A 27,096-nucleotide genomic window follows, 5' to 3' on the forward strand; every position below is an offset into this window, starting at 1 on the left:
TTTAAAATATGGGGACCCATGGACTGGATTTCTTCCCAGCCTAGAAAAAGAGAGAGAAGGAAAGAGACCATACTGAGAGAAAACACAAAACACTTCTGACTTGTAGTGGGGCAGGGGCAAACAATTTGTGTTTATAATTAGTGACTACAAACTTCAGCTCAGTATTTTACACGGACATTAAAAAAAAAAAACAACCTTAAATACCAGATGTGTATTCATCTGGCCATCATTTATTACTCTCTTTCATTCTCTAATCACATAATAAAACTGTTGAAATATTAATACTCCCAGGGGTAAGCTCCCCGGTTGGCATTTAAGTTCTGGAAGAGAAGTGACTTGTTTTGTTTTGTCTAGCTCATAGTAGATGCTGAATAAATGAGTGAATGAAAAGATGAAACCTACAGACATATATTTATGTCCTTACTTTGGCAAATTCATATTAAAATATTCCTGGTGAAATCTGCAATAGGATGTATTATATCAATGCTGAGATTTCCTTCATTTTGGCTAGATTATGTTACTCACTACCTAACTGCTGTAATCTACAGACTTTCAGGGTATATCCCTCATTTCTCACTTAGTTCACTGTGCCTCTATCTCCAGTGCTACTCCTATCTTATCTTTTGATGATCTCAGCCCATATATATATGGTCCTTCTCATATCCTGGGCTCCCAGTTTCTTGAACTCTGATTCTGAAATGACCTTGTTCCCTTCCCACTTAATTACTTCTTCAAATCTGCACTCTCTTGTCATACCTTAAACCTTATCTTTGCCAATAAACACCTAGAACTGGACATGGAACAACAGACTGGTTCCAAATAGGAAAAGGAGTATGTCAAGGCTGTATATTGTCACCCTGCTTATTTAACTTCTATGCAGAGTACATCATGAGAAACACTGGGCTGGAAGAAGCACAAGCTGGAATCAAGATTGCCGGGAGAAATATCAATAACCTCATATATGCAGATGACACCACCCTTATGGCAGAAAGTGAAGAGAAACTAAAAAGCCTCTTGATAAAAGTGAAAGAGGAGAGTGAAAAAGTTGTCTTAAAGCTCAACATTCAGAAAACGAAGATCATAGCATCTGGTCCCATCACTTCATGGGAAATAGATGGGGAAACAGTGGAAACAGTGTCAGACTTTATTTTTTTGGGGGGCTCCAAAATCACTGCAGATGGTGACTGCAGCCATGAAATTGAAAGACACTCCTTGGAAGGAAAGTTATGATCAACCTAGATAGCATATTCAAAAGCAGAGACATTACTTTGCCAACAAACGTCTATCTAGTCAAGGCTATGGTTTTTCCTGTGGTCATGTATGGATGTGAGAGTTGGACTGTGAAGAAAGCTGAGCGCCGAAGAATTGATGCTTTTGAACGGTGGTGTTGGAGAAGACTCTTGAGAGTCCCTTGGACTGCAAGGAGATCCAACCAGTCCATTCTACAGGAGATCAGCCCTGGGATTTCTTTGGAAGGAATGATGCTAAAGCTGAAACTCCAGTACTTTGGCTACCTCATGCGAAGAGTTGACTCATTGGAAAAGACTCTGATGCTGGGAAGGATTGGGGGCAGGAGGAAAAGGGGACGACAGAGGATGAGATGGCTGGATGGCATCACTGACTCAATGGACGTGAGTCTGAGTGGACTCCGGGAGTTGGTGATGGACAGGGAGGCCTGGTGTGCTGCGATTCATGGGGTCGCAAAGAGTCAGACATGATTGAGCGACTGAACTGAACTGAGTATCAATTGTGTGCAATCAATTGTCCACTCACCATTTCTAATCTTCTCACCTTATTCTTGCTAATTCCCCTAATGTATTTTCCAGCCCCACTAGGGTCTCTGATTAATTGACCATATCTCCTCTGTACAGTTCCTCATCCCCCGATGTCTTCTCTCACCTGGTTCTCCAGTTTAAATTCAATCATTCTGGCCACTCCTTAGATATACTCTCAACTTCCCTGAACCTTATTGCTCCTTTGAGGTTTTTGGCCAACTGTAGTCCTGGTGAAATCCAGTCACTCTGCACAGCTGAATGGAAGTGGGAAAAACATACAATCATGCCACCTGGTCTCACTTTAAATTCATGATCACGGTCCTCAAGCAGGCCCTCCGTGCTGCCTGGAAACCAGGATATGTTTCTATTAAATATCCAAATGGAGATATCTAGGAGTCAGTTCGGAGAAGGCAATGGCACCCCACTCCAGTATTCTTGCCTGGAGAGTCCCATGGACCAAGGAACCTGTGGGCTGCAGTCCACGGGGTCACTAAGAGTCAGACACGACTGAGTGACTTCACTTTCACTTTTCACTTTCATGCATTGGAGAAGGCAATGGCAACCCACTCCAGTGTTCTTGCCTGGAGAATTCCAGGGATGGGGGATCCTGGTGGGCTGCCATCTATGGGGTCACACAGAGTCAGGAGTCAGTTGATATGTTAGTCCAGGTTATTCAGCAGAATAAGCTGGACTTTCCCAAACACACTTCACCAATAGTTTTCTCCTCCTCAACTAATGGTAATTCCATTCTTCACATTGCTAGAGACAAATTCTTGAAATGATCCTGACTCCTCTCTTTCTCTTACACTTTACATTTAATCCGTCAGGAAATCTTGTGGACTCTACCCTCAGATTTATTTAGAATTTGGTCCAATCTCTGTCATCCTGGTTGGAGCCATCCTCCTCATTCACCTGAATTATTGCAAAATTTCCTAAATGCTATGTCCTGTTTCCACTTCTGTTTTCCTGCATCCTGCTTTCAACAAAACAGCTAGAATTTTCATTAAAAATATTAACTCCTATCACTTTTCTCTGTGCATGCCTGCATGCGTGCCAAGTCGCTTCAGTTGTGTGTCTGACTCTTTGTGACCCCATGGACCATAGCTCACCAGGCTCCTCTGTCCATGGAATTCTCCAGGCAAGAACATTGGAGTGGGTTGCCACATCCTTCTCCAGGGGATCTTTCTGCCTCAGGGATCAAACTCGCCTCTCTTACATCTCCTGCACTGGCAGGAAGGTTATCATCACCCTTCTATAGGTAACACCAATTGTTTTCTCATTTACGTAGAGTAAAAGTTGAAGTCTTTATAACATTCCATGAGTACCCTACCAGGTCTGGTCCCCTCCACCCATTACCTCTGAACTCACCTCTGTTACCTCTAACTCTCTGCTCTAGTACAGTAACTGCCCTCCTTGCTGTTCTGCTTCCAGACATCATCCTGTCTTTGTGCCTTCACATTGGCTGCACCCTCTTCCTGAAACACATTTTCTCACATAAATATACATGGCTAATTTTCTCTCACTTTTTTGAAACATCACCTTCTTAACAAATCCCACCCTGACCACATTTAAAAGATCATAGCCTATGCCCCCTGCCCACACTCTCTTAATCTTCATTATCCCACCCTAACTTTTTCCTGTAGCATTTATTACCTTCCAGTGCTACATAATTTTCTCATATATTGTGTGGTTTCCTTTCTGTCCTCCCACACTGGAGTATAAACTCAGACAAGGGATCAGCTGTTTTAGAGGTTTTACAGAACAGTGTCCAGTACATAGTGGCCACTCAATTAGTATTTTCTGAGTGAATAAATTGGAAATGTAACTAGCTAAGATAAAACAGATTTGCAGGGTTCATTTTAATGCTAAATTGGCAGAATTTGAAATCTTAAGACATGATGTGAATAATCTTTAGGGCTGAGAAATGACACTTTAATCTCTGACAAAGACTACATTCTAAAAAAGTCAGCCTGTGTCAGTCAGTGGAAGGAGTGATCATGTGGAACAAATAACAAAGCAGGGAAGAGGAGTGACTTAGAATTTACAGTAAGCAACTTAGAATTACAAGGAAGGCGGGGTCCTCTTAACATGCAGTTGACAAATTATACCTCAGGAAAGTTTGAATCTGAATATGCCTTTAAAATTCTATCAATGGAATGTGCATAGGAACTCATCCTTTTAGAGGAGGTATGACTTAATTCATAATATTTTACAATTTGTTTTTATTCTGTTTTTAAAAAATAAATTAGTTTTGTCCCCCACATACAGACTTCTATTTTACAAAAGAAAGAGGAATCCTTTAACTTTTATCTAGTCCTCTCCTTTACCTTTGTATCAACGATCCCATTCCTCATCATGCCTCAGGCAGGGGTGAATGCAGCCACATGCCAGCTTCCTTGACTCAAATTTTCCTATCCTCTCTTCTAGCCTGTCCTGCACACACCTTCCAGACAGCCTCCCTGCAGTGGTATTTTCAGTAAATCAGGCCCCTGTTTAAAAGCTTCAGGAAATGCTTCCCACAGGTCTTAACTCATCTCTCCAAACTACAGGGCTCTCTGTGGTCGGGTATCTCCCCAGACAGTTGGGGTGCAGGCTTGGGCTGAGCCCCTCTTGTCTCCATTCTGAACCACTCCTGGCACAGAGTTTTCTCTTTTCTGGCCCCCTCATCTGAAATACCATTGTCATCCCCTCCAGCAATCTAAATCCAACAGCCATTAAGGTCCAGTCTTCTAATACTTCAGCCTTCACTGACTACACTCTTTTCTGAAGTCTTCCAAACCCTTATGTATTACACTGTTTTTTTTCTGTCCTAATTTAATGGTACACTGACTGACACTGTATGCTAACTGCTTCACTTGATTGCATCTTATTTTTTTCAGCAAGATGATCATCTTGATGGCAGAAATCCTATCTTATACTCATTCCCCCAGACCTGGCTCTATACTAAATGTACAAAAGGGACTCTATAAATTCGTATTGGTTTCAAGGCACATTTTCTTTCACATTTTAGCATCTCTAACACTAGGATGCATTTTGATTAGTCATATCTTACCGATGCTTTCAGTAGAATGAAAGTCACGATGTAGTGTTCACTGCCTGCATATGTATAACTTGGCAGTAATTGAATGTGTTGTTGTCACTTCAATTCATTATGTGCCCTGTTGGTACTATAAGTGTTGAGGACAATCACAGTTTTAAAATACCTTCCAAGTGTTCACTATGATTTGATATTGAAAAGGTATTATCTATGCGGAAATGTACCAAAACAGAATAACAGGGGAGCAAATACTGATATCAGCAACGCAAGTATTCATTGTTGGAGGAATGATCTGTATTTCTTTCAGAGTAAAAACCAGCTGCTTTATGGGACCTAAAAAATGATGATACTTAGGAGACAAGTAAAGGAAGCTATTGTTATATTTTGCTACTGAGATATAAGCAAAAGATTTGCCCTTTATATGCCATGTTTGGACTATAATTCATAGGACTGGACTATAATCCAGTCCTTGCAATACAGGACTAGAGAAATTTGCCAAACCCTCAAGATGAATAAAATAATTTTTAAATCAATGATGAACTGACAGGTTTAATTCATATGTAGTGCTGAACAATCTCGAAGTATTTTGTCATAGTTTATTTGTCATAAAATAATGGTGAATCTTGTAATAGATGGCATCTTAGATTTGATAAAATATGCTTGTGTGTGTGTATGTATTACTTGCTTTCTTGCTTGATTGGTGATCTGGTAAATTTCTTTTAGACCAAATTTAATTTTATTCATTTGTTGTTTAATGAACATGATCACAGATTCTTCTCTTCGGGCTCTATTTTTTGGTTGTGATCTTGTTCAACTCTTTATGTCTCATCTAAAGGAACTGCGGTCTGAGGTGGAGCTGGAAGTGTTAGGAGACACGGAAGGACTAAACCTCTCATTTACAGCCATCTGTAACACCGGGATCCCCGTTCCACACCAAAAGAAATGCTCTCACATGAAGGTGGGAGACACAGTAAGTAGAGATCAATAGATCATCTGAAAAGTCATTCAGATGATCTGTCAGAAGTTACCTTAGTGCACTAAAGCTGGACTTTTCCTTTCAAGAATTTCAAAAGCGTTTTTCAAAGATTTCCTAATAAACGCTTTCGGGAAAGCTGATCCCCATGGGCTCTGTATACTCCAGTGCATTTTGATGGCTTGTTGCTCTTGCCGTTTAGTCACTAAGTCATATGTGACTCTTTTGTGACCCCGTGGACTGTAGCCCACCAGGTTCCTCTGTCCATGGGGTGGCCTGGCAAGAATACTGGAGTGGGTTGCCATTTCTTTCTCCAGGGGATCTTCCTGACCCAGGGATTGAGCCCACATCTCTTGCATTAGCAGGCAGATTCTTTGCCACTGAGCCACGAGGGAAGATCATTTTGGTGATTAGAAGAAGATAATTAGTATTTTCTTTTCAGGCTTCATTCAACGTGACTGTGAGTTTACCAAACTGTGAGAGAAGGAGCAGGCACATTATCCTAAAGCCCGTGGGGCTGGGGGACGCTTTGGAAATCCTCGTCAGCCCGGAATGCAGCTGTGACTGCCAGAAAGAAGTGGAGGTGAACAGCTCCAAGTGCAACAACGGCAATGGTTCCTTCCAGTGCGGGGTGTGTGCCTGCCACCCTGGCCACATGGGTCACCACTGCGAGTGCGGGGAGGACACGCTGAGCACCGAGTCCTGCAAAGAGGCCCCAGGGCGCCCCTCGTGCAGTGGGAGAGGCGACTGCTACTGCGGGCAGTGTGTCTGCCACTTGTCCCCCTACGGAAACATTTACGGGCCTTACTGCCAGTGTGACAACTTCTCCTGCGTGAGACACAAGGGGCTGCTCTGCGGAGGTAGGCTATGTCCAGATCCACCTTCCTGGGAGGCTGTGCAGGTGTCAAGGAGGAGCTTTGCATCCTTGGTCCCTGCCACAGCCGCCTGGACATAATAGGTGCTCAATGAATGTTTGCTGATCAACTGAATGTGTTCACCTTTAGACTGATCTTCACTTATTTTTGTCTGGCTCTGACATTCCCTAGGGGTGAGATCTCTGAACTTACATCTCTATTATTATTTCCCTGGGGATAAAAGATTGGTTCTTTTTGGTTATTACTCAGATGCCACAAAACTGCATGTAATCAAATTCCATTATCTTCCAGGCCATTCTAGTTCAGGCTCCTTGTATGTGACCCAACTCTTAAATGCCTAGTACTTTGGGAAGATAAGAAGCCAAGCTGCTTAAGGGACACACAGCCAAGGACAAGGGACACAAAAGTACTAAGTGGTCTTTCAGGACCTTTGTTCACACCACACATGTGTTACGTGATGTACTAGGTTAGACACGGGGTATAATAAGCTCACTGGGGCTTCCCAGGCGGTGCTAGTGGTAAAGAGCCTGCCCGCCAGTGTAGGAGACATAAGAGACACAGGTTCAATCCCTGGGTTAGGAAGAGCCCCTGGAGGAATGCATGGCAATCCACTCCAGTATTCTTGCCTAGAGAATCCCATGAACAGAGAAGCCTGGTGGGCTACAGTCCATAGGGTTGCAAAGAGTTGGGCACGACTGAAGCAGCTTGGCACGCAGGCATGCATAATAAGATGAATAAGGACATACGTGAAGAAGGCTATGGAAAGGGTAAAAATGAAAAATTGCTTGAATTTTTTGAGATTGAGAAAAACTATAAATAGCAGAAAAATTTACATTCTAGTATCCCTTCTAGATGTGAAATCACTGCAGTTTAAGAATATATTACCTATTAAATGACTATGATAAAATCATTGAGAGATACACACATATATAGTTAAGTACAGTCTAGTAAGACAAGAATTACAAATGTGTTCATATACTTTTAAATGATACAGATTTGTGTTACAATTTAAACAGTAACTGACTGCTGAATTTAAGCCCTCACATCTTTTTTTTTTTCCACAGTGTGTGAGCAGATAGCTTTTCAAAACAGAAAGCCATTACCTTTAGAGAAAACCTAGCAAGTTATGTTTTTCAACCACACTGTCAGGAACATATAAAAGAGACTGATTTTCAGAAGAAAAGGCCCGAGAAAAGAAGCCTCAGAGAATCCCAAGCTGTTTGAAAACCATCTGATACCCTTAGAAGTGCACCTCCGTTTCATTTCTTGGCTTCTGCTACTGCAACAGATTCCTCTGAGGCTGCCTTCTTTCTTTCCCCTTGGAGAGTGAAAAGTTTAGGGTCTGTCCAGACTGAGACACATTTCTTGCCTCTTTCATTCAAAGGTGTTTTTCCTTATCTAATGGGTGTGTTTCCAAACCCACACTGGTCCTCTTTTCACGAGATACAGACAGAACACAGCCTGAAGCCAGAGACCATCACCACATCTCAGAAAGAATCTATTCAGCAGAACCTTAGATTGCAGTTCTAATAGAAATCGTTAATAAAATATGTGCTCAAGAGGTTTGAAATTGCCTTTAAAAAAAAAAATCTGAAATGTAATCAAATACAGTATAACAGCAATACTGACCCCACCTATATTTTACCCTTTAAATCTGAAGTCAAAGAGATCTAAGGCTGTAGAAATCCTGGATTGTGTTCAACAACACAGTTCGTCCCAGTGTTTGATGGTCTTTCATTTCATTTTATGTCATGCGTGCAGACAGATATAAATTCAAAGAGTCAATTTGATCTGTCCATTTGTAGTTCAGACAGTCGGACAATACTGCCTCTTTTTGTATCAGATACAGTGATCACTACAGAAATTCTATATAGAAAATACAATTATTTCTGCAATTGGACTCAGAAAACTTTACCAATGCCCTTTTCCTTCATCTATTGGAGTACTCCCCCATCCTCAACCATGACTGTTTCTCAAAAGCAATTTTGTGTTTAGTAACATCTCAAATGATGTCACTCTGTAACTTTCTCTTTTAAAAGTACAATCAAGTACAAAAAGGTACAAAAGTAAATGAATAGTTTTGGCCTTAATCACCTAACTATTCTTAGCTCTAAATTCAAGAAAGAGTAACGGAATACGTACTGCGTGCCTGGCATTGTGCTTAGTGTGGGGATAAAACTGACCCTGGCCTGTGAACACACATGCTCTTGATGCTGTTGTTTCCAAAGCAGCCTGACTATACTACAGCCTCGCTTCTCATGTGTGCATGTGCGTGCTAAGTTGCTTCAGTCATGTCTGACTCTTTGCAATCCCATGGACTGTAGCCCAGCAGGCTCCTCTGCCCATGGGATTCTTCAGATAAGAATGCTGGACTGAATTGCCATTTCCTCCTCTAGGGGATCTTCCCAACCCAGGGATTGGATCTACATCTCTTAGTCTTCTGCATTAGCAGCTGGGTTCTTTACCACTAGAGCCAGCTGGGAAGCCCCCACTTCTCAAGTAGACTCTGCAACATGTTGCTTTTCCAAAGGGCTATTATCATGATGTTCTTCCCGTGCACCTTCTTCCATCCATCTGTAAGATATAGGACTCCACTGATTGTTTTTTTCCCTTGCCCAAATTCCATTAGTCTTTAAAATTTTGATTCTAAGAAACTGGACAAACAGCATTATAGAAAAAACTTCCTACCATTGTGCTCTTAGTTATCAGTCAATGGCATTCCAGAAAGATCTATCTGTATCAAAAGAGCCTAATAATTTTTCCTTGATCTTTGATTATCATCTTGTTTCTACATGAAGTCATTATAAAGCTATTGTTGTATAAACAGGTACCTTAGATAAGTAGTTGTTTGTGGATATCAGTTAACAACTTTTGTGACTCAGTTAATGGTTCTGAAGTCCCAAAGAAAGGAGAGTTTCTAAATTCTGCAAGGAGCTCTTAGAAGGGTTTTCTAAAATTTCTGCCAAGTAATTTTTATATGGAGTGATATACTTGGGCATTCTCAAAGCCTTTCAAAATGCTCATTTCATTTGACAATATTTATACACTATATGTATTTTTCAGAATAAACTGTAATATAGAAATCTCTCCCTATCATGAAAGTAAGTTTCCCCCTTTGATAAGGAATAAACAAAAAGCCATTGAAGTTTAGATGACAGTTTACATATAAAAAGTAAATGAATGGTTTTGGCCTAAATCAGCTAACTATTCTTAGCTTTAAATTAATTAGTTCAATTATGAATTAAATAGGTTATGAAATGCAGTATTAATGTCATGGATCCAGATAAACTTCAACTCATCTTTCATTAGAAAAGTGTATGTCATATTTTGTCTCTCTCCCTACATATGTATACACACACACACACACATACCAGGAGCAGTCAGAATCTAGCTTCAAAATCTTTGTGGTTTATCATTTGTTCTGGGATTACTTACTCCATGTCTCTTAAGGCCAAGTCATGAAGACAGAAAAGTAACCACCTACTGGACCACAGTTTACAAGAGAAAAATCAGAATCCTTCTTTTTGCAATGAATATGGCAGGATCTCCAAAAAATGGAAACCTGCCTCACTTGGGATTTTTTTCACATCTGTTTGGTTTTCAGTATAATTACAGGAGTTTTAATACTGCTGGATAATTTTGCTATCAAATTCTTCGTACTGGATAGTGTTTAGGAATCATAATAACTTACGTTTATACACTGCTTGTGTTTCCCAGGTGGCACTAGTGGTAAAGAACCCAACTGCCAGTGCAGCAAACAAGAGAGATGTGGGTTTGATCCCTGGGTTGGGAGGATCCCCTGAAGGAGGGCATGGCAACCCACTCCAGTATTCTTGCCTGGAGAATCCCGTGGACAGAGGAGCCTGCCAGGCTGCAGTCCAGTGGGTCACAGAGAGTCGGACACCACTGAAGCAACTTAGCACAGCACAGCACAGAGCACCCTGCTTATTTATGGGCCAGGCACTGTTCTGAACACTGTTATGTATTATCTTAGGTGATCTTCATAACAGTCCTATGAAGTAGTGCTATTAATAATCCCTCCTTACCAATGAGGAAACTGAGGCACAGAGGGGTTGAGTAACTTCCCCAACTTTGCCCAGCCCAGAAGTACCAGAGCCAGGGTCCAGACCTGTGCTATCAGCGTCGATGTCCATGCACTCACATGCTATGTACTCATGCGCCACCACCACGCCCATGTGTCTTTGGAATGTTGCCAAGGAGCAAAACTTGAGAGGCAATACCTGGGGCACACTTCTTTTTCTGAAGAAAAGTATGTTACAGAATTTGCAAGTAAGAGTTGCTTGTTTGGATCATCAAATGCCAGTTTAGGATCTTGGGCATGATACGCAACCAAAAAATACTATGCAAGAACACACAGGCCCATTATCTGAAACACTTTATTTACCATTTTGTAGTAGTTCATGCTCCAGTACTCTTGCCTGGGAAATCCCATGGATGGAGAAGCCTGGTAGGCTACAGTCCATGGGGTTGAGAAGAGTCGGACACGACTGAGCGACTTCACTTTCACTTTTCACTTTCATGCACTGGAGAAGGAAATGGCAACCTACTCCAGTATTCTTGCCTGAAGAATCCCAGGGACGGAGGAGCCTTGGTGGGCTGCCATCTATGGGGTCGTCGCACAGAGTCGGACATGACTGACGTGACTTAACAGCAGCAGCAGTAGTTCATACACTCCTCTGGCCAGCTCTTCAGGAGCCCCTCTTACCTCTCTGGCTCTTCTATGAGGATCTCTGGTTACATTATAAATGTTGATACTCTCCAGGGACTTACTCACTCTATCTGCTTGCCCCAGATAATCTCATCCCCATCAGCTTCAATTGCCACTTATCCCTGGTGGATTACAAAACCCAAACTTCAGGGCTGTATATACGTATCCAACCACCCACAGGTCTTTTAAACTCCACAGAACCAAAAATGAACTTATTGTCTTCCCTATCCTAAGCTTCTCTTCCCCCTCTCCTTCAGAACAATCTATTCACTTAAAAATTAAAAACTTTCTATGCCAGGCATTGGGGATAAGGCACCATAAGAGTTACTTCCATTCAAGGGCAGTAAAAAGATGCCCCATCCAGCTAGTAGCCCAGTCTGGTCATCTGAAGAATTCTATCCTCTCTCTCCCTCCCCCTCTTCCCTGGGCATCTCATGCCTTGAATTTCATCCCCTTTCCTCTCCAAGCTCACAGACACTTCTCAGGACTCATAGCTTCTTATCTCTATTGCTGTGAGAAAAATAATATATAAACACATGCACACAGTTGATCCTTGAACAACACAGGTTTGAAGTGCGTGAGTCCACTTATATGCAGATTTTTTCAATAAATATATTGGACATATTTTTAGAGATTTGCAACAATTTGAAAATATTCACAGATGAACTATGTAGCCTCTTTGTGACCCCATGGACTGTAGCTTACCAGGCTCCTCCATCCGTGGGATTTTCCAGGCAATAGTACTGGAGTGGGTTGCCATTTCCTTTTCCAGGGGGTCTTCCCAACCCAGGGATCGAACCTGGGTCTCCTGCATTGCAGACAGACACTTTACCCTCTGAGCCATCAGAGAAGTCTCCAGATGTAGCCAGACAGAGATACCAAAAAAGAAAATTTACATATGTTGTGAATGCATAAAATGTATATAGATATTGCTCTATTCTTACACAGGCATAAAGTAAGTGATATTTAATGTAAAATTAATAATGTGTTATTTTTCTTACTGTTTGATAACTTTGCTTTCAAAGCATTATATTACTGTCTAGTATGCCTCTCTCATAATTGGAGAAACTGCAAATCAGCCTACTATTAAAGGTAAGTGGGTTTTAAGAAAAGGGAATCATGTTTGTAATATGAATATGTCCATAATACTATAACCATTAATATTTTAACAATTCATTCATTGGTGTATAGGCTAGACTACTCTGAAGCAATGATACTAATCACACTGGGCTGCCATAAAGTAATCATATCATTGTTTATTCATTATCAATGCATAAATAGCTATATCTGTAAATAAACATGAATTTCTTTTTCACATTATCTTTTTATTTTTGATATCTAGTGTTAATAATTTGCCTAATATCTGTAGTGTTATAAGATGATTTTGATGTAGGTACTGCCAGATGATTCATCTAGTAAACTTACAGTATCGATAAATACAGTTAGTCGCTCAGGGGTGTCCAACTCTTTTCGACCCCATGGACTGTAGCCTGCCAGGCTCCTCAGTCCATGGGGATTCTCCAGGCAAGAATACTGGAGTGGGTTGCCATGCCCTCCTCCAGGGGATCTTCCCAACCCAGGGATAGAACCCAAGTCTCCTGCATTGCATGAAGATTCTTTACCATCTGAGCTACTAAGGAAGCCCAAGAATACTGGAGTGGGTAGCTGATCCCTTCTCCAGGGTATCTTCCCAATCCAAGTATCAAACCAGAGTCTCCTGTATTGCAGGCGGATTCTCTACCAGCTGAGCTACCAGGGAAGCCCTGTGTAACAAACAAAGTATGTGTTGATCAACTGTTTATGTTATCAGTAAGGTTTCCAGTCAACAAGAAGCTGTTAGTAATTAAGTTTGGGGGAAGTTAAAAGTTATTCTCAGACTTTGGACTAAGGGGAGATGTAACAGTAGGGGGCGGTGCCCCAACCCATGGGTTGATGAAGGACGAACGGTATATATACATACACATAATCGCACACACACACACATCAAGTAGCTAACTATAGGCTTCTAGATTATCTCATTTCATGCATATGTGCTCAGTTGTGTTGGACTCTTTGTGACCCAATGGACTATAGCCCGCCAGGCTCCTCTGTCCATAGGATTCTCCAGGCAAGAATACTAGAGTGGATTGCAGTTTTCTTCTCCAGGAGATCTTCCCAACCCAGGGATTGAATCCTCATCTCCTGAGTCTCTTGCATTGGCAGGCAGATTCTTTACCACTGTGCCACCTGGGAAGCCAGCCCATAAATTCTATTTGATATAACATCAGGCAACCTAGTTGATCTTCAGTTAAGAGACCAAGTCAATAAATACACACCATTAGCAAAACACACTACTACACTATTTACACTATCCTATCTACGCTCCTTCCCACCCCTGCACAGCACTCACTTTTTTCCCTTTTTTTCCTTCAGTCTTTTTGATGGTGTTTAAAGGCAAAGAGAAGAGACGGTCCACAAAATCCAGAAGTGGTTTTAGCCCTAAGAAACCCGGAACTTTGTTTTGCAGATAATGGCGACTGTGACTGTGGCGAGTGCGTGTGCAGGAGCGGCTGGACAGGTGAGTACTGTAACTGCACCACCAGCACGGACCCCTGTGTCTCCGAAGACGGGATCCTCTGCAGCGGCCGAGGGGACTGTGTGTGCGGCAAGTGCATTTGCACGAATCCTGGAGCCTCGGGACCCACCTGTGAACGTTGTCCCACCTGCGGCGATCCCTGCAACTCTAAACGGTAATGTATCTACCATCTACAAAAATGTCTCTTTGTCCCTAGGTTTCATGATGATCAAAGTTATAACGACATTTTATAAACTCAGACCTCAGACTGTTCTTGCTGGCTTTGGTCCCCAAGCATCCATCAAAACACACAAACCCAAAGGGCCCCTGTGATCATCAGCCTGGAACATCAGCCTCTCCATTACCTCCCAATGCTGATTATCCAGGATCACAAAGTCACATTTCTATGAGAGCCTATGGAGGAAGCTAAGCTGAGGTCCCACACTGATAACATCAGACAGCCTCTCCCTTACAATACCAGCCACACATCAGGAGTGCCCTGGGCGGTGGGGGGGTGGTGAGGGACTGACACTCACTTTCAGTACTTTTTACAGGGAAACAGAGGAGCTTCTTATCGAGTTTATAGCCTGATCTTACTGATTCATTCCTATCTACAGACTCAAAAAGGCAAAGAAACAGAAAGATGATCTTGGCTCTCAATTCCTCCCCTCTTTCTTACCACTCATGCTCTTTAGCAACTTTCTTTGGTTGCCATTCTACAGAGCTATTGTGAATTACACTTTCTTTTTATCATCAAACAACAACAAAAAGCAATCATTTTTTTTTTCCAGTAAAAAAAAAAATTCTTCTTAGCTTGGCAGCTAACTTCTTAATGAAAAATTGAGGTCAAGAAAAGCAAATCTCCAAACTGGCTGTGTTATGACATTGCAGGTTTAATGTATTATACGGCAAACGTCCTTCAGCAGTTCATATTTTCATTAACTTTGGTACCCACAATGGGGACATGTGCATATCCAATGTGAACAAAGAAAATCAATATTACCAATATTCACTCAGTGTTTACTCACTATTCAAGTGTCAAATTTCCCTGTCACTGTGCCTGAATAGATGCCAAGAGAAGCCTGGGCACAAAGTTAGGCTTGTGTGTGTATGTGCTAAGTTGCTTCGATTGTGTCCGACTTTGTGAGGCCCTAAGGACTTCAGCCTGCCAGACTCCTCTGTCCATGGGATTTTCCAGGCAAGAATACTGGAGTGGGTTGCCATGCCCTCCTCCAGGGGATCTTCCCAAACCAGGGATCGAACCTGTGTCTCTCACGTCTAACCTGCATTTGCAGGCGGGTTCTTTACCACTAGCACACTACCTGGGGAGCCCAAAGTTGGGCTTACTTGAATACAATTTAATATTAAATGTTATTTGAAAGTATTTCTTCCATTATTTTTCTATTTTATCTTCTCTGTAAACCTGATTTAATCTCTTTTAAAAAAATTTTATTTAACTATAGTTGATTTACAATATTGTGTTAGTTTTAGGTGTTCAGCTTCAGAGTCTCTTCCTTTATAGGTTATTATAAGATATTGAATATAGTTCCATGTGCTATACAGTAAATTCTTGTTTATTTTATATATAGTGCTATGTGCATGTTAATTTCAACTTCCCCATTTATCCCCACCCTCTCCCCTTTCCCCTTTGGTAACCAGAAATTTGTTTGTTTGTTTCATCAGACATGTTTCAATCTTAGATCTGGTTTATAAGGTATGAAATTAATGGTTAAAGTAGGTTGAATTTGAGGAACTGAGTAGAGTGACCCACTTGGTATTTGTTAGTTTTGAGGTGAATCCATTCTTCTATTTATTCTTTCATGCACTTATTTATCAAATAGGTGTTAAATACCTACTTACAGGCCAAAATCATGTTAAGTCATAGACATATAGTGATAGTGAAACAGCTATAGTTCCTGCTGTCACAGGTGCTAAGCATCTACTGGCAAAGACAGAACATTTAAAAAGTAATTATAATGCTATCTGGGCTGACAGTTATAATAGGGGATAAAGAGGGAACAATAGAATTCTCTGGCAGGAGATAAAGCTACCAGGCTAGCTTGGGCAGCCATCAATGGGGTACACAAAGAGATAGAGGTTTTAAGGCTTCCACAATCTTCAGCAGCCCCCTACAAAACCACCCCAAGTAAATATATAACCTTGATAAGTGCAGTGTGCTTGCCGTGCAAAGGCAACTTCCAGATAAGATTCCTATCCCCACTCCACAGAGAGTACTGCTCCTAAGACCCTCCAGCAGAGGAATTCAGAGGCTTCCACTGCAAGGGAACTGATAAGGGCTAGGAAAGCTTGCCTAAGGAAGTGCAGTTTCAGCTAAGATGTGATAAGGCGTGAGTGGGAATGGGGAGTGTTTCCAGTGCTTAGAAGAGCATACCTTTCCTGAGCCAGAGTAAGAGAGAGGCAGTATGGTGAATGCCCACAGTAAGAAAACTTTTGCAGCTTTGGATTACCCCAAACACTATCTGTTTGTAAAGTGATTTTCAGCACAAGATTAATTCAGAATCTAAGTTTTACTTGTGCTGTATAGCCATCACTAGAGTAGCTTAATTCCTGGGTTATGTTCTTGGAAATACACTTTTAAATAAGTAGCAATCCTTTATTTAAAAATCTGCATTAATGAGGATCCAGGCTGTAATCCTCAGCTTTTGAAAATACTCTTATCAAGGTTTGAACTCATTCAAAAGAGTTACAGAAAAGTGAATCTTTGAAATAGTCATTCATGACATATGAGAATTTTTGGAATTCTTCTTAAAATACAGACCATTTCTGTTAAGAAATTCACACTTTATCTAGTCTCTAATCTTATTTTAGCAGCATAAACCCTTCCCAGGAAAATGTCTAATGAAAATATAGCTAAATTAAATACCAAAATAATTGGGATTTTTTTTGTTGGGGACATTTTTTTTTTAATCTAACCAGTCAAAAGCAATCATTAAAGATAATGAGGATAGTAGCTATTATCAAGGCTGGCTCGCTGCTAAGTTGCTTCAGTCATGTCCGACTCTGTGCAACACCATAGATGGCAGCCTACCAGCCTCCGCCGTCCCTGGGATTCTCCAGGCAAGAACACTGGAGTAGGGAGCACTGATTACTGAGAGGAATTCAGACTAAAGCAGTTTCCTCTTGGATATCACCCAACCATCTTTTTGAAAGTAACAAAACACAATGTCCTCTCTGAGACATTTCTATAGCTGGAATTACAGTAACAGCATCAAAGCAATATCCCAATTGCATATCCATTTTTACACCATCACAAAACTGATTAACTCTATTGAATAATGTTCACAGGAGCTGCATTGAATGCTACCTGTCTGCAGATGGCCAGGCCCAAGAAGAATGTGTTGACAAATGCAAACTAGCTGGTGCGACCATCAATGAAGAAGAAGGTTCTACTTGTCTTAAATTGCTTTCCTTTCCTTTGCACAGTTTTAGAGAGGCAGACACTCTGTGGAGGGCTTTTCAGTAGCTCAAGTTCATTTGTACTGGGGGGTTAGTTCACTCGCATTCATTTTTAAGAGTAAATGCGTTCCAGAAGGCTAAAGACTTGATGCTTTGGGATACAAGTAATTTAAAGTCCTGGCTTTTCTGTTTGACTTAGCTCTGTTGGCAGATTCATCTCTGCTAAACTCATGCAGCTGGAGAGAATTCCAGAATGCTGTAATTTTTTTTGAATTAGAAAAGAGGAAAATTGAAGAAAGAGCAAAATATTAGCCCCCTAACTTGAAATCATCCTCTGTCGTCTGCCTGCCTTATTTCACGATAGGAAGAAGTGAGGTGTAGTGGGTTTCTTGACAGCAGCACTCAGGCATCCAGCAGTTTCTAGTTAGTGGCCATTTTTCCTCCCTTTCCCTCAATGTTTTTACTCCCAACTTTCCAAACATGGATATTACATCGTCATCTTTTTTTTCTAACTGAAGTACAGTTGCTCTACAATATTGTGTTATTTTCTGCTGTACAATGAAATGAATCAGCCATGTGTAAACATATATCCCCCCCATGTCATGGACCTCCGTCCCACCCTGCCCCCTCACATGGTCATCATTAATCCCCTGTGCCCTCAGTCCCAAACTCCAACAAAGGCCTGTTACCTTCAGGAGGTGCTCGCTTAGTACCTCAGTTATGTCCCACTCTTTATGACCCTATGGACTGCAGCCCATCAGGCTCCTCTGGCCATGGGATTTCCTAGGTGAGAATACCAGAGTGGGTTGCCATTTCCTCCTCCCAGGGAACTTCCCAACCCAGGAACTGAACCTGCATCTCTTGTGTCTCCTGCATTGGCAGGCAGATTCTTTACCACTGTGCCACCTGGGAAGCCTTGTTACCTTTAACTGCTAAGTAAACTCTGCTCTTGCTTCTGTCTGCCATTTTTGAAGACTTACTTAAAATCAGATTCCTTCTAATGGCAAAAGGTTATCTCAGATATGTAAATAGGTTGTATTTTAGCTGAGAAAGCATTTAAAAAATAATTTGTGATCTTTAAAACAAAACTGATGACTGCCCCTCCTAAAGGGACTATCTGGGGGGATTTGTTTTTCCATCATCACAAACCCGCCATGAGGTAGGAACCGCTGCTCAGGTAGGAACCTTGCTCTGCACACCTCAGAGGTGCAACTCCAGTGTATTTTGGGTGGAGTGAAATAACCACGATGATAATTTATGACAATCTAGCATATGCATCTTGAATAATGAAACTAGAATACAGAAATTAATCCATTTCCAAAGTGATATGTTAGTGATATTTCTATTGAAAATTACCAACATTTGTTTTAAAACTGAGGTTTCTGACTGTGCACAGTTAAATAACCCTATATGGAGGGGTGGGACTAGTGCTCATGAAACCCCTTGCCTGTACGTTTCTGGTACCTTAAGATAAATATGCCAAATAGCCATAAATTGGACAAGATGGTATGTACCTTACACTAATACCGAAGATGAGATGTGGTAAAAGCACCGAGTAAGATGGCGTTTGTGGCCTGTCCACATTAGTAACAAGTCCACAATCTCAGCATATCCTTCTGGCTTCATTTCACAGCAAATAGTTGGTATACTTACCATGTGTTTCCAAGAAATGACTAAAAATTTCAGAAAATGCCCTGAAAATGTTTGGAACCAAATTAACTAACAGCATGGGACATCTAATGTGCTGAGGGGGAAAGAAATCAACCTTGGAAACATGTAAATCACAAATAGGGAATGTACACATACAGTTTTCTGAGTAGAGTTAGTGTTAGTTGCTCAACCATGTCTGACTCTTTGAGACCCCATGGATGGTAGCCTGCCAAACTCCTCTGTCCATGGGATTTTCCAGGCAAGGATACTGGAGTGGGTTGCCATTTCCTTCTCCAGGGAATCTTCGTGACCCAGAGATCAAACCTGGGTCTCCCACATCATAGGCAAATTCTTTACCGTCTGAGCCACCAGGGAAATGCCTTTCTGAGTATAGATGATCCTAAATGCTTGGATTTGAGAGGAAGATTATATTCTCAAGTAGCCTATAAATTGTTTCATTATTCTTATGGTGTAATTGACTAAATTATCTTCAAAATAGGGGAATACAACTATTTCTAATTCAGAAATCAAAGTGATTGGTTTAATAATACCATTTAAAGCAGTAATTGTGATGAATTTGAAAGAAAAAATATCTTTGTCAGACTGAGAATTTAAAAGTCACTCTTCTAAGGGGTGTTGTTGTTCTTGTTGTTATTAAGTCGATAAGTCCTATCCAACTCTGCGGCCCCATGGACTGTAGCCCGCCAGGTTCCTCTGTCCATGGGATTTTCCAGGCAAGAGTACTGGAGTGGGTTGCCATTTTCTACTCCAAAGGATCTTCCTGATCCGGGGATTGAAACTATGTCTCTTGTGTCTCCTGCATTGGCAGGTAGAGTCTTTTACCACGAGTGCCACAAGCGTATGTATCTTCTGATGGGCCTTTTAAATAAGTCCTGTTTCGAATTACTCACCCAGTCATGTTATTGATCACATCATCTTGAAATTATCACTGCATATTTGCTCTTCCATGGGACCTTTTACCAGCTCATCCTTTCCCTCACAAGGACATGAAGAGTAAAGTCAGCATAAACTTCATAATCTAAATAAATTATTCCTCGTATGTGCTATGATGACTTGTGTGAGCATTTCTAAGGCCATGTGGCTTAACTTTTATATTCCTTTTTACTGAAATAGAAGTCTTGAATTTACCCCAACATTCATGTACTCAGAGCATTGTTACTCAAAGTATGTTCCATGGAACCCTAGTTCTGAAAATGTCACACGAACAAAAGCACCAATAGTCATATGAATTTTGCAAACGGGAAGTTAAGCTTTTTGTTTGCTTTGCAAGACCGAGAACTTCATGTACATTAAACTAAATGTGCGTTGTGAAGCTTCAGGTGAGGCAAAAGGGAAAATTAGAGTAAGGAGGGATTCCCAAACTTATTTGACCCCAGAGCCCTTTTTTTTTCTTTCCTGGGAAACTGTTTTCTCTGAGAAGTACTGTCTATCCCCCAAAGGGAAGGTCTCAAGTACATGGTTATCTTGAGTCAATGGTACAGACAGTTTATATTTTCCGCATCCTTCCTAGACCTTCCCAGACCCCGGCCTCTTCACCTCCATTCTCACATTTCTCCCTTTTCTATGTATGATTTCATGGACTGCCTGAGATCTTATTTTCATTCTATTATTCTAAACCAGTGCTGCTAGCACTGATACAAGAGGGTAAAACAGAAAGGCCCATTTCTAATGAACAACAAAAGAAAACCTTAGCAGCTAATTATGCAAATCTCCAGCCCAAGCTGGACCTTTTCACTGCACATTCAATAATGCCATTTTAATACCCAAACACTACAAAACAGGTGAAATCTAGAGTCATAACAGTCATGAAAAGGAGTGGTGAAGTAATTAAAGCAAGAAGGGAGTCATGACTCAAAGGTCATGTTAGCAGTTCCATTAAAACTTTAAAAATCCTGGCCAAGTAAATTAAGCCTCCCTGTGCTTCGGTGTAGCTATTTAAGAGGAAATAAAAAAACAGGATTAATATTACTGAAAGCAGTATTATAAGCTGTCCACATATTTTCTACCTGAGAATAAAATGTTCCATTAAGTAAGTTTTAGAAGAGCAGGGCGGGTGTGCACTGTCATGGCAAAGCAGGAAGGGAAGGAAAAAAACACTCCAACAAGAAAAAGCATATTCCATAAGATTCCATGAGTCCTAGCTAACTGGAACGGTTTGGTAGGAGAATGGTGGAGGTCATCTGAAAATGACCCAAATATGAATTATATATGTAGTGCTGTTGCTGTCAAACACATGAAATAACACAGATTTCACTAATCAAGTGTTGCCTGGAGGTGCCCAAACCTCTTCATCAGAATCACCTCTTTAAAGATACTATTAACAATTCACATATATGCAAGCTCCTGTCCACGGACTTCTCAAATCAGAATAGCCAGGGTGAGTCCCTAGAATCCATCATTTCAAAACTCCTAGGTGATTTCCATGTGGGCGTGCCAAGTCACTTGAGTCATGTCTGATTATCCAGGCAAAAATACTGGAGTGAATTGCCATGCCCTCCTCCAAAAGATCTTCTGGATCCAGGGATTGAACCTGTGTCTCCTATGTCTCTTGCCTTGGCAGGTGGGTTCTTTACCACTAGTGCTGCCTGGGAAACCTCCCAGGTGATTTAGATGATGGTAAACAGTTGGGATTGACCAGATGAGAATAATTTGTAATTAGATTTCTTAATATTCCTATGTAAATAAGATGCTTGTAATGGATTCGAAGGGGCTTCCCAGGTGGCTCAGTGGTAAAGAATCCACCTGCCAATGCAGGATATGCAGGTTTGACCTCTAGGTGGAGAAGATCCCCTAGAGAAGGAAATAGCCACCCACTCCAGTATTCTTGCCTGGAAAATTCCATGGACAGAGGAGCCTGGAAGGCTACAGTCCATGGGGTTGCAAAACAGACACAACTTAGTGACTAAACAACAGCAACAAATGGATTCAGAAACAGTTTGTTCACTTAAATTTATCCTCTGAAATCTTATTAATAATGCTAAAGGCTTCCCTGATAGCTCAGTTGATAAAGAATCTGCCTGGAATGCAGGAGATCCCGGTTTGATTTCTGGGTGAGGAAGATCCACCGGAGAAGGGATAGGCTACCCACTCCAGTATTCTGGCCTGGAGAATTCCATGAACTGTATAGTCCATTGGGGTTGCAAAGAGTTGGACATGACTGAGCAACTTTCACTTTCAAATGTTTTACTAGTCTCAGTTGTTATGGATAATACAGGCATGCTTCTTATAAGACTTTGGCATGAGGTGTTTAATTTTATAAATTAAAGGCAAAAAAAAAATTCTGTCTTTCTATGGCTATGGCATTGTGAAACCAAAAACAGATTATTGTTTAATTTTTCTTCATTAGAATCAGAGGAACATAGCTAGATTCTGTTTTATTGAAAAAAATTTTATGCTGAAGCTAATGAGAAAAGTTACAGATCTAAGACTACGTCCAAGATTATCAGAGACAATCCCAGTTTTAGATTCTGACCCACTGTGTCATAAGATACTCACTTTGGATCATACAGACTCCCCTGATAGCTCAGCTGGTAAAGAATTCACCTGCAATGCAGGAGATCCCTCTGGATGGGGAAGATCCTCTGGAGAAGGGATAGGCTACCCACTCCAGTATTCTTGGGCTTCCCTTGTGACTCAGCTGGTAAAGAATCCACCTGTAATGTGGGAAACTTGGGTTCGACCCCTGGGTTGGGAAAATACCCTGAGGAAGGGAAAGGCTACCCACTCCAGTATTCTGGCCTGGAGTATTCCATGGACTATATAGTCTATTGGAGTTGCAAAGAGTTGGACGTGACTGAGCAACTTTCACTTTCAAATGTTTTACTAGTCTCAGTTGTTATGGATAATACAGGCATGCTTCTTATAAGACTTTGGCATGAGGTATTTAATTGTATAAATTAAAGGCAAAAAAACACATTTCTGTCTTTCTATGGCTATGGCATTGTGAAACCAAAAACAGATTATTGTTTAATTTTTCTTCATTAGAGTCAGAGGAACATAGCTAGATTCTGTTTTATTGAAAAAATTTTTATGTTGAAGCTGATGAGAAAAGTTACAGATCTAACAAGACTACATCCAAGATTATCAGAGACGATCCCAGTTTTAGATTCTGACCCATTGCATTGTAAGACACTTGCTTTGGATCATATGGACTCCCCTGATAGCTCAGTTGGTAAATAATTTGCCTGCAATGCAGGAGACCCTTAGTTAGATTCCTGGGTAGGGAAGATCCACTGGAGAAGGGATAGGCTACCCACTCCAGTATTCTTGGGCTTCCCTTGTGGCTCACTTGGTAAAGAATCCGCCTGCAATGTGGTAGACCTGGGTTGGGAACATCCCCTGGAGAAGAGAAAGGCTACCCACTCCAGTACTCTGGCCCCGAGAATTCCATGAACTGTATAGTCTATGGGGTTGCAAAGAGTTGGACACAACTGAGCGACTTTCACTTGGATCATATGTCTTAAAATTTAAAGATAAGAGCAGTCATTCTATTTACAGGTTTACAAAAAAAAAAAAATGTAACAGTATCATTAAAAAGTCTCTAACTTAGAGGAGAACTTTAAGTAAGTTCTTTTTTTTTAATTAGAAAAACCTTACATAATTTTGGCATAGGTGCCAGACCACTAAAATGTCTGATACATAGTATTAACATTATTGACCATTTTACTGTTTTATCAATTTCTGTCATGACATTCATTCTCTGGTTCTTGAATAACCTCAATTTTTCTTTTATTTGAAAAAGATTTGAGGAAAATTGAAATTTTTTTTAATTGAGAAAAGGGCTATATAAGTGGTAGGCCAATGGCCGTCATGTGTGTATTTGTGTTAAATTGTTTCAGTCGTGTCCAATTCTTTGCAACTGTATGGACTGTAGCTAGCTAGGCTCCTCTCTCAATGGGATTCTCCAGGCAAGAATACTGGAGTAGGTTGCCATATCCTTCTCCAGGGGATCTTCCCAACCCAACCAGGGATGAAACCCACATTTCTGAAGTCTCCTGCACTGGCAGGCAAGTTCTTTACCACTAGCGCCACCAGGGCACCCTCGTCTCCTTTTATTCTGGGATTTACCTTTATCCTGTTGGTCCCCATGCTGTATAGCACTTCAATCTCTGTTAAGTCGTACTGATTCACATTTACTGTTGTGAGCATACATGGCCAGCGATCTGACGAGGACATTGTGGAAAAGGCCCCTTTAGAAATACCACTATGTCTGAACTGTGTAGTCTCTCTCTGAAATGTAATCTAGGCTTCTTCCCAGTACTCTGAGCCAAAGAAATCATATGGCTTCCTCACTGCCATCATCTGAGCCATTCTATTCCCAATACAGTACCTGCCTTGAAGCACTGCACTCCATTGAAATTGTGTACCTATCAGACTGATGGGTGCATTTGATGGTCAGTCCTGATTGACCACACCTGGAACTGTTCTTCTGGAACAGGAGTAGAAATAAAACCCTCAGTGGGTAGAGGAAAATCCTGTCTTTTCTATTCCTATTCTGCAATGTTGGAAATTCCTATTTTGCATAATAAAACTCAATACTACTTTGCTTTAAAAAAAAACATCTTTTGGAAACTCATTTAACCTAATGAATGACTTCTTTATCCACAGATTTCTCTAAGGATAGCTCTGTTTCCTGTTCTCTGCAAGGAGAAAATGAATGCCTTATTACATTCCTACTTACTACAGATAATGAAGGGAAAACCGTCATTCACAGCATCAATGAGAAAGGTGGGTGGCTTGCCTTCCCTTGTCAGTGATAAGAGATACTACATGGGAAAGGAGAAAACAACCAGAACGATACTCTGGGTAGCTTGCCAGGAAAGACATTTCCAAATTTTTGATTTCCCAATGACTGAAAGATACCTATTGAAAGGTTTGGTATGTTCCAATGTCTCTTATTAAGACCAAATACAAAAGAAGAGTGTTCCAATCCAAAAAGGTGGCTGATGAATTGTAGAACGGTGGACCAATTAAATGTCAGTGAAAGGTATGGTTTTAGGAAAGACTAACAGGGAAGAGGAATACAACAGTCTAAGAGAACAAGCTTTGAATCAGGCAAACCCTGGGCTCAGATCCTGCTCCACCACTTCATTGACGATTTGGAAGATACTTGCTCTGCATGTTTCTATTTCCTCATCTGTAAAATGGGAAAAACAACAGTACTTTCTTCTAAGGGTTGAGTCAAGGATTCAGTGGAAAAAAATGCATGTAAAACATTTCTAGTTAATAACTTACCCAATGGGTCGTTAAATGACAGCTGAGTCAGAAAAGGCAAGACAAAGAAGGAAGGAAGTAATCTCTAAAGGAAGTCAGAGTCTATTGCTTCTTCTGAGTTTTCCTCCGTACCAATTCATGGAGTCAGCTTCATTTTCAGTGAAGGGGAGAGAGAGAAGCTTATAGCCAGGAGAGAAGAAAATAGTGAGAAAAGCACATTTATTGAGACATTCTTAAGTTTTAGTGAGTTTCACCTGGGGAGCTTGTTAGACTGCCTGTGTCCTGAGTCAGCAGGCCAGATATGGCCCAGGACTCTGCATTTTAACACTTCTCCAGGTGACTCTATACAGCTGGCTTCTAGACCTCTTCCGGGTGACTCTAACCCTCACAGGCCTGTTTGACTGCCTGCCTGTCTGTCTGCGCACAGGTGCCTCACCTTTTCTGTCTTCAGTTAATGATGTGCCCCGAAACCTTTGCAGTAGAAACAACAGCTGCATGAACTCAGACCTCTCTGGCTCTTGTCATCAGCCCCCTCCGCTTTCCCCCAAAAGCCTGGAGCCCAACTTCTGGCCCAGAAAATAGCAGCAAGGCAGGCTAGAAGGCCGAGGTGTTTTGTTGTGTGTGCTGGTCTATCAATGGGCTGACAAAGCGTTAAGTCCTGAATGTGAACCCAACAGTACCAAACTGCCATCACTTAAGAGTGTGAAAAGCAATGACACCATTATCAAGAAGTTCAAAACACTATGAACTTACCAAGAAAACAAGATTAGAAAAGTACCACATTGCAGTGCTAAGGGTCAGGGAGAGGTAGAGGTCAGCACAATGCAAGATACAAGTGTCTGATGGTGACCTTGCCGCTCAGATGGGCAGAGCACTCCTGGAGACTTGCTCTTGAATAGCTCCCGTGAATCAGCTTCTTTGAAATGCATACATATTGTCTACGGCCATACCACCCTGAACACACCTGATCTCGTCTGAAATGCGTACATAAAGGGCACTGTAGAGGCCATTAATTAAGGAAATTTAAGGTGATTCCTGCTGTACCAAGAAGAAATACTTTATAGTACAAACACCTGCCTCCTCGTTATCTGTTTTCTAAAGGCAAATTCTTTACCTCCACCCCTGCTCTCTGTGACCATGGTAATGGCTTTAACTAGTTCTCCTGAAGTCAAAGCCGCTCCTTATACTGTTAACTCCATTGGAAAAGCAAGTTTCAAACAAAAATGAAACTTTCCAGAATAGATTCTGTCTTTAATAGGTTTTGTATCTAGTTGATTTCTTTCTTTTCTTTTGTGAAACTTGCCTTTGGTTGCTAAATGCTTCCTCATTACTGAACTGTTGGATTTTTTTCTTTTGTCCACACAATAGGAGTGGCACATCAACATGCCATCTTTCAGAGAAGCCCTCAGCTGCCCTGATGTCTTTTTATTAAGGCTTTTTATTCCCCCTCTGCTTTTGTAGCAGGAAAAAGTGAGGGGGAAATGACCTCCCTAAGGTTTAACAGGAGTCTCCTGACAGCTTGAAGGATGCTCCTTTCCTGGTAAATGTTCCCAGATAGATCAGAGCTTCTGGGGGCCCTGGAGTCTGTTGTCCCCTCTCACAGCTTTAAGACCAGAGAGCCCCAGAGAGCTTTAAGACCAGAGAGCCCCTCTCACAGCTATAAGACCAGAGAGCCAGCTGGAGGCACCCAGAGAAAAGAGGCAAAACGAGAGAGGAGGATGTGAAGTTAAGGAGTCCCAGGGTTCTCCAGCCAAATAGAAAAAGATAGCCAAGTGAAGAGTCACCATCAGTGTGTGTGTGAATGTAGGGAGATCTTCACTCATCTATTTTCCAGAGAAACTTTCAGCAGACA

General features: G+C 41.3%; 1 protein-coding gene across 4 annotated transcripts in view; it reads left to right on the plus strand.

The window, feature by feature from the left end:
- ITGB6 (integrin subunit beta 6) overlaps window positions 1-27,096 on the plus strand; it is a 149,752-nt gene that overhangs the window by 110,571 nt on the left and 12,085 nt on the right. For all 4 annotated transcript variants that reach the window (XM_061396154.1, XM_061396164.1, XM_061396132.1 and 1 more), the window contains 5 exons: window positions 5,648-5,782; window positions 6,228-6,645; window positions 13,896-14,118; window positions 17,250-17,347; window positions 24,639-24,758. In XM_061396154.1, coding sequence (XP_061252138.1) covers window positions 5,648-5,782; window positions 6,228-6,645; window positions 13,896-14,118; window positions 17,250-17,347; window positions 24,639-24,758 — 994 coding nt within the window. The remainder of the gene's footprint in view (window positions 1-5,647; window positions 5,783-6,227; window positions 6,646-13,895; window positions 14,119-17,249; window positions 17,348-24,638; window positions 24,759-27,096) is intronic.

Source organism: Bos javanicus, chromosome 2 (assembly GCF_032452875.1).
Source record: "Bos javanicus breed banteng chromosome 2, ARS-OSU_banteng_1.0, whole genome shotgun sequence".
NCBI lineage: Eukaryota > Metazoa > Chordata > Mammalia > Artiodactyla > Bovidae > Bos > Bos javanicus.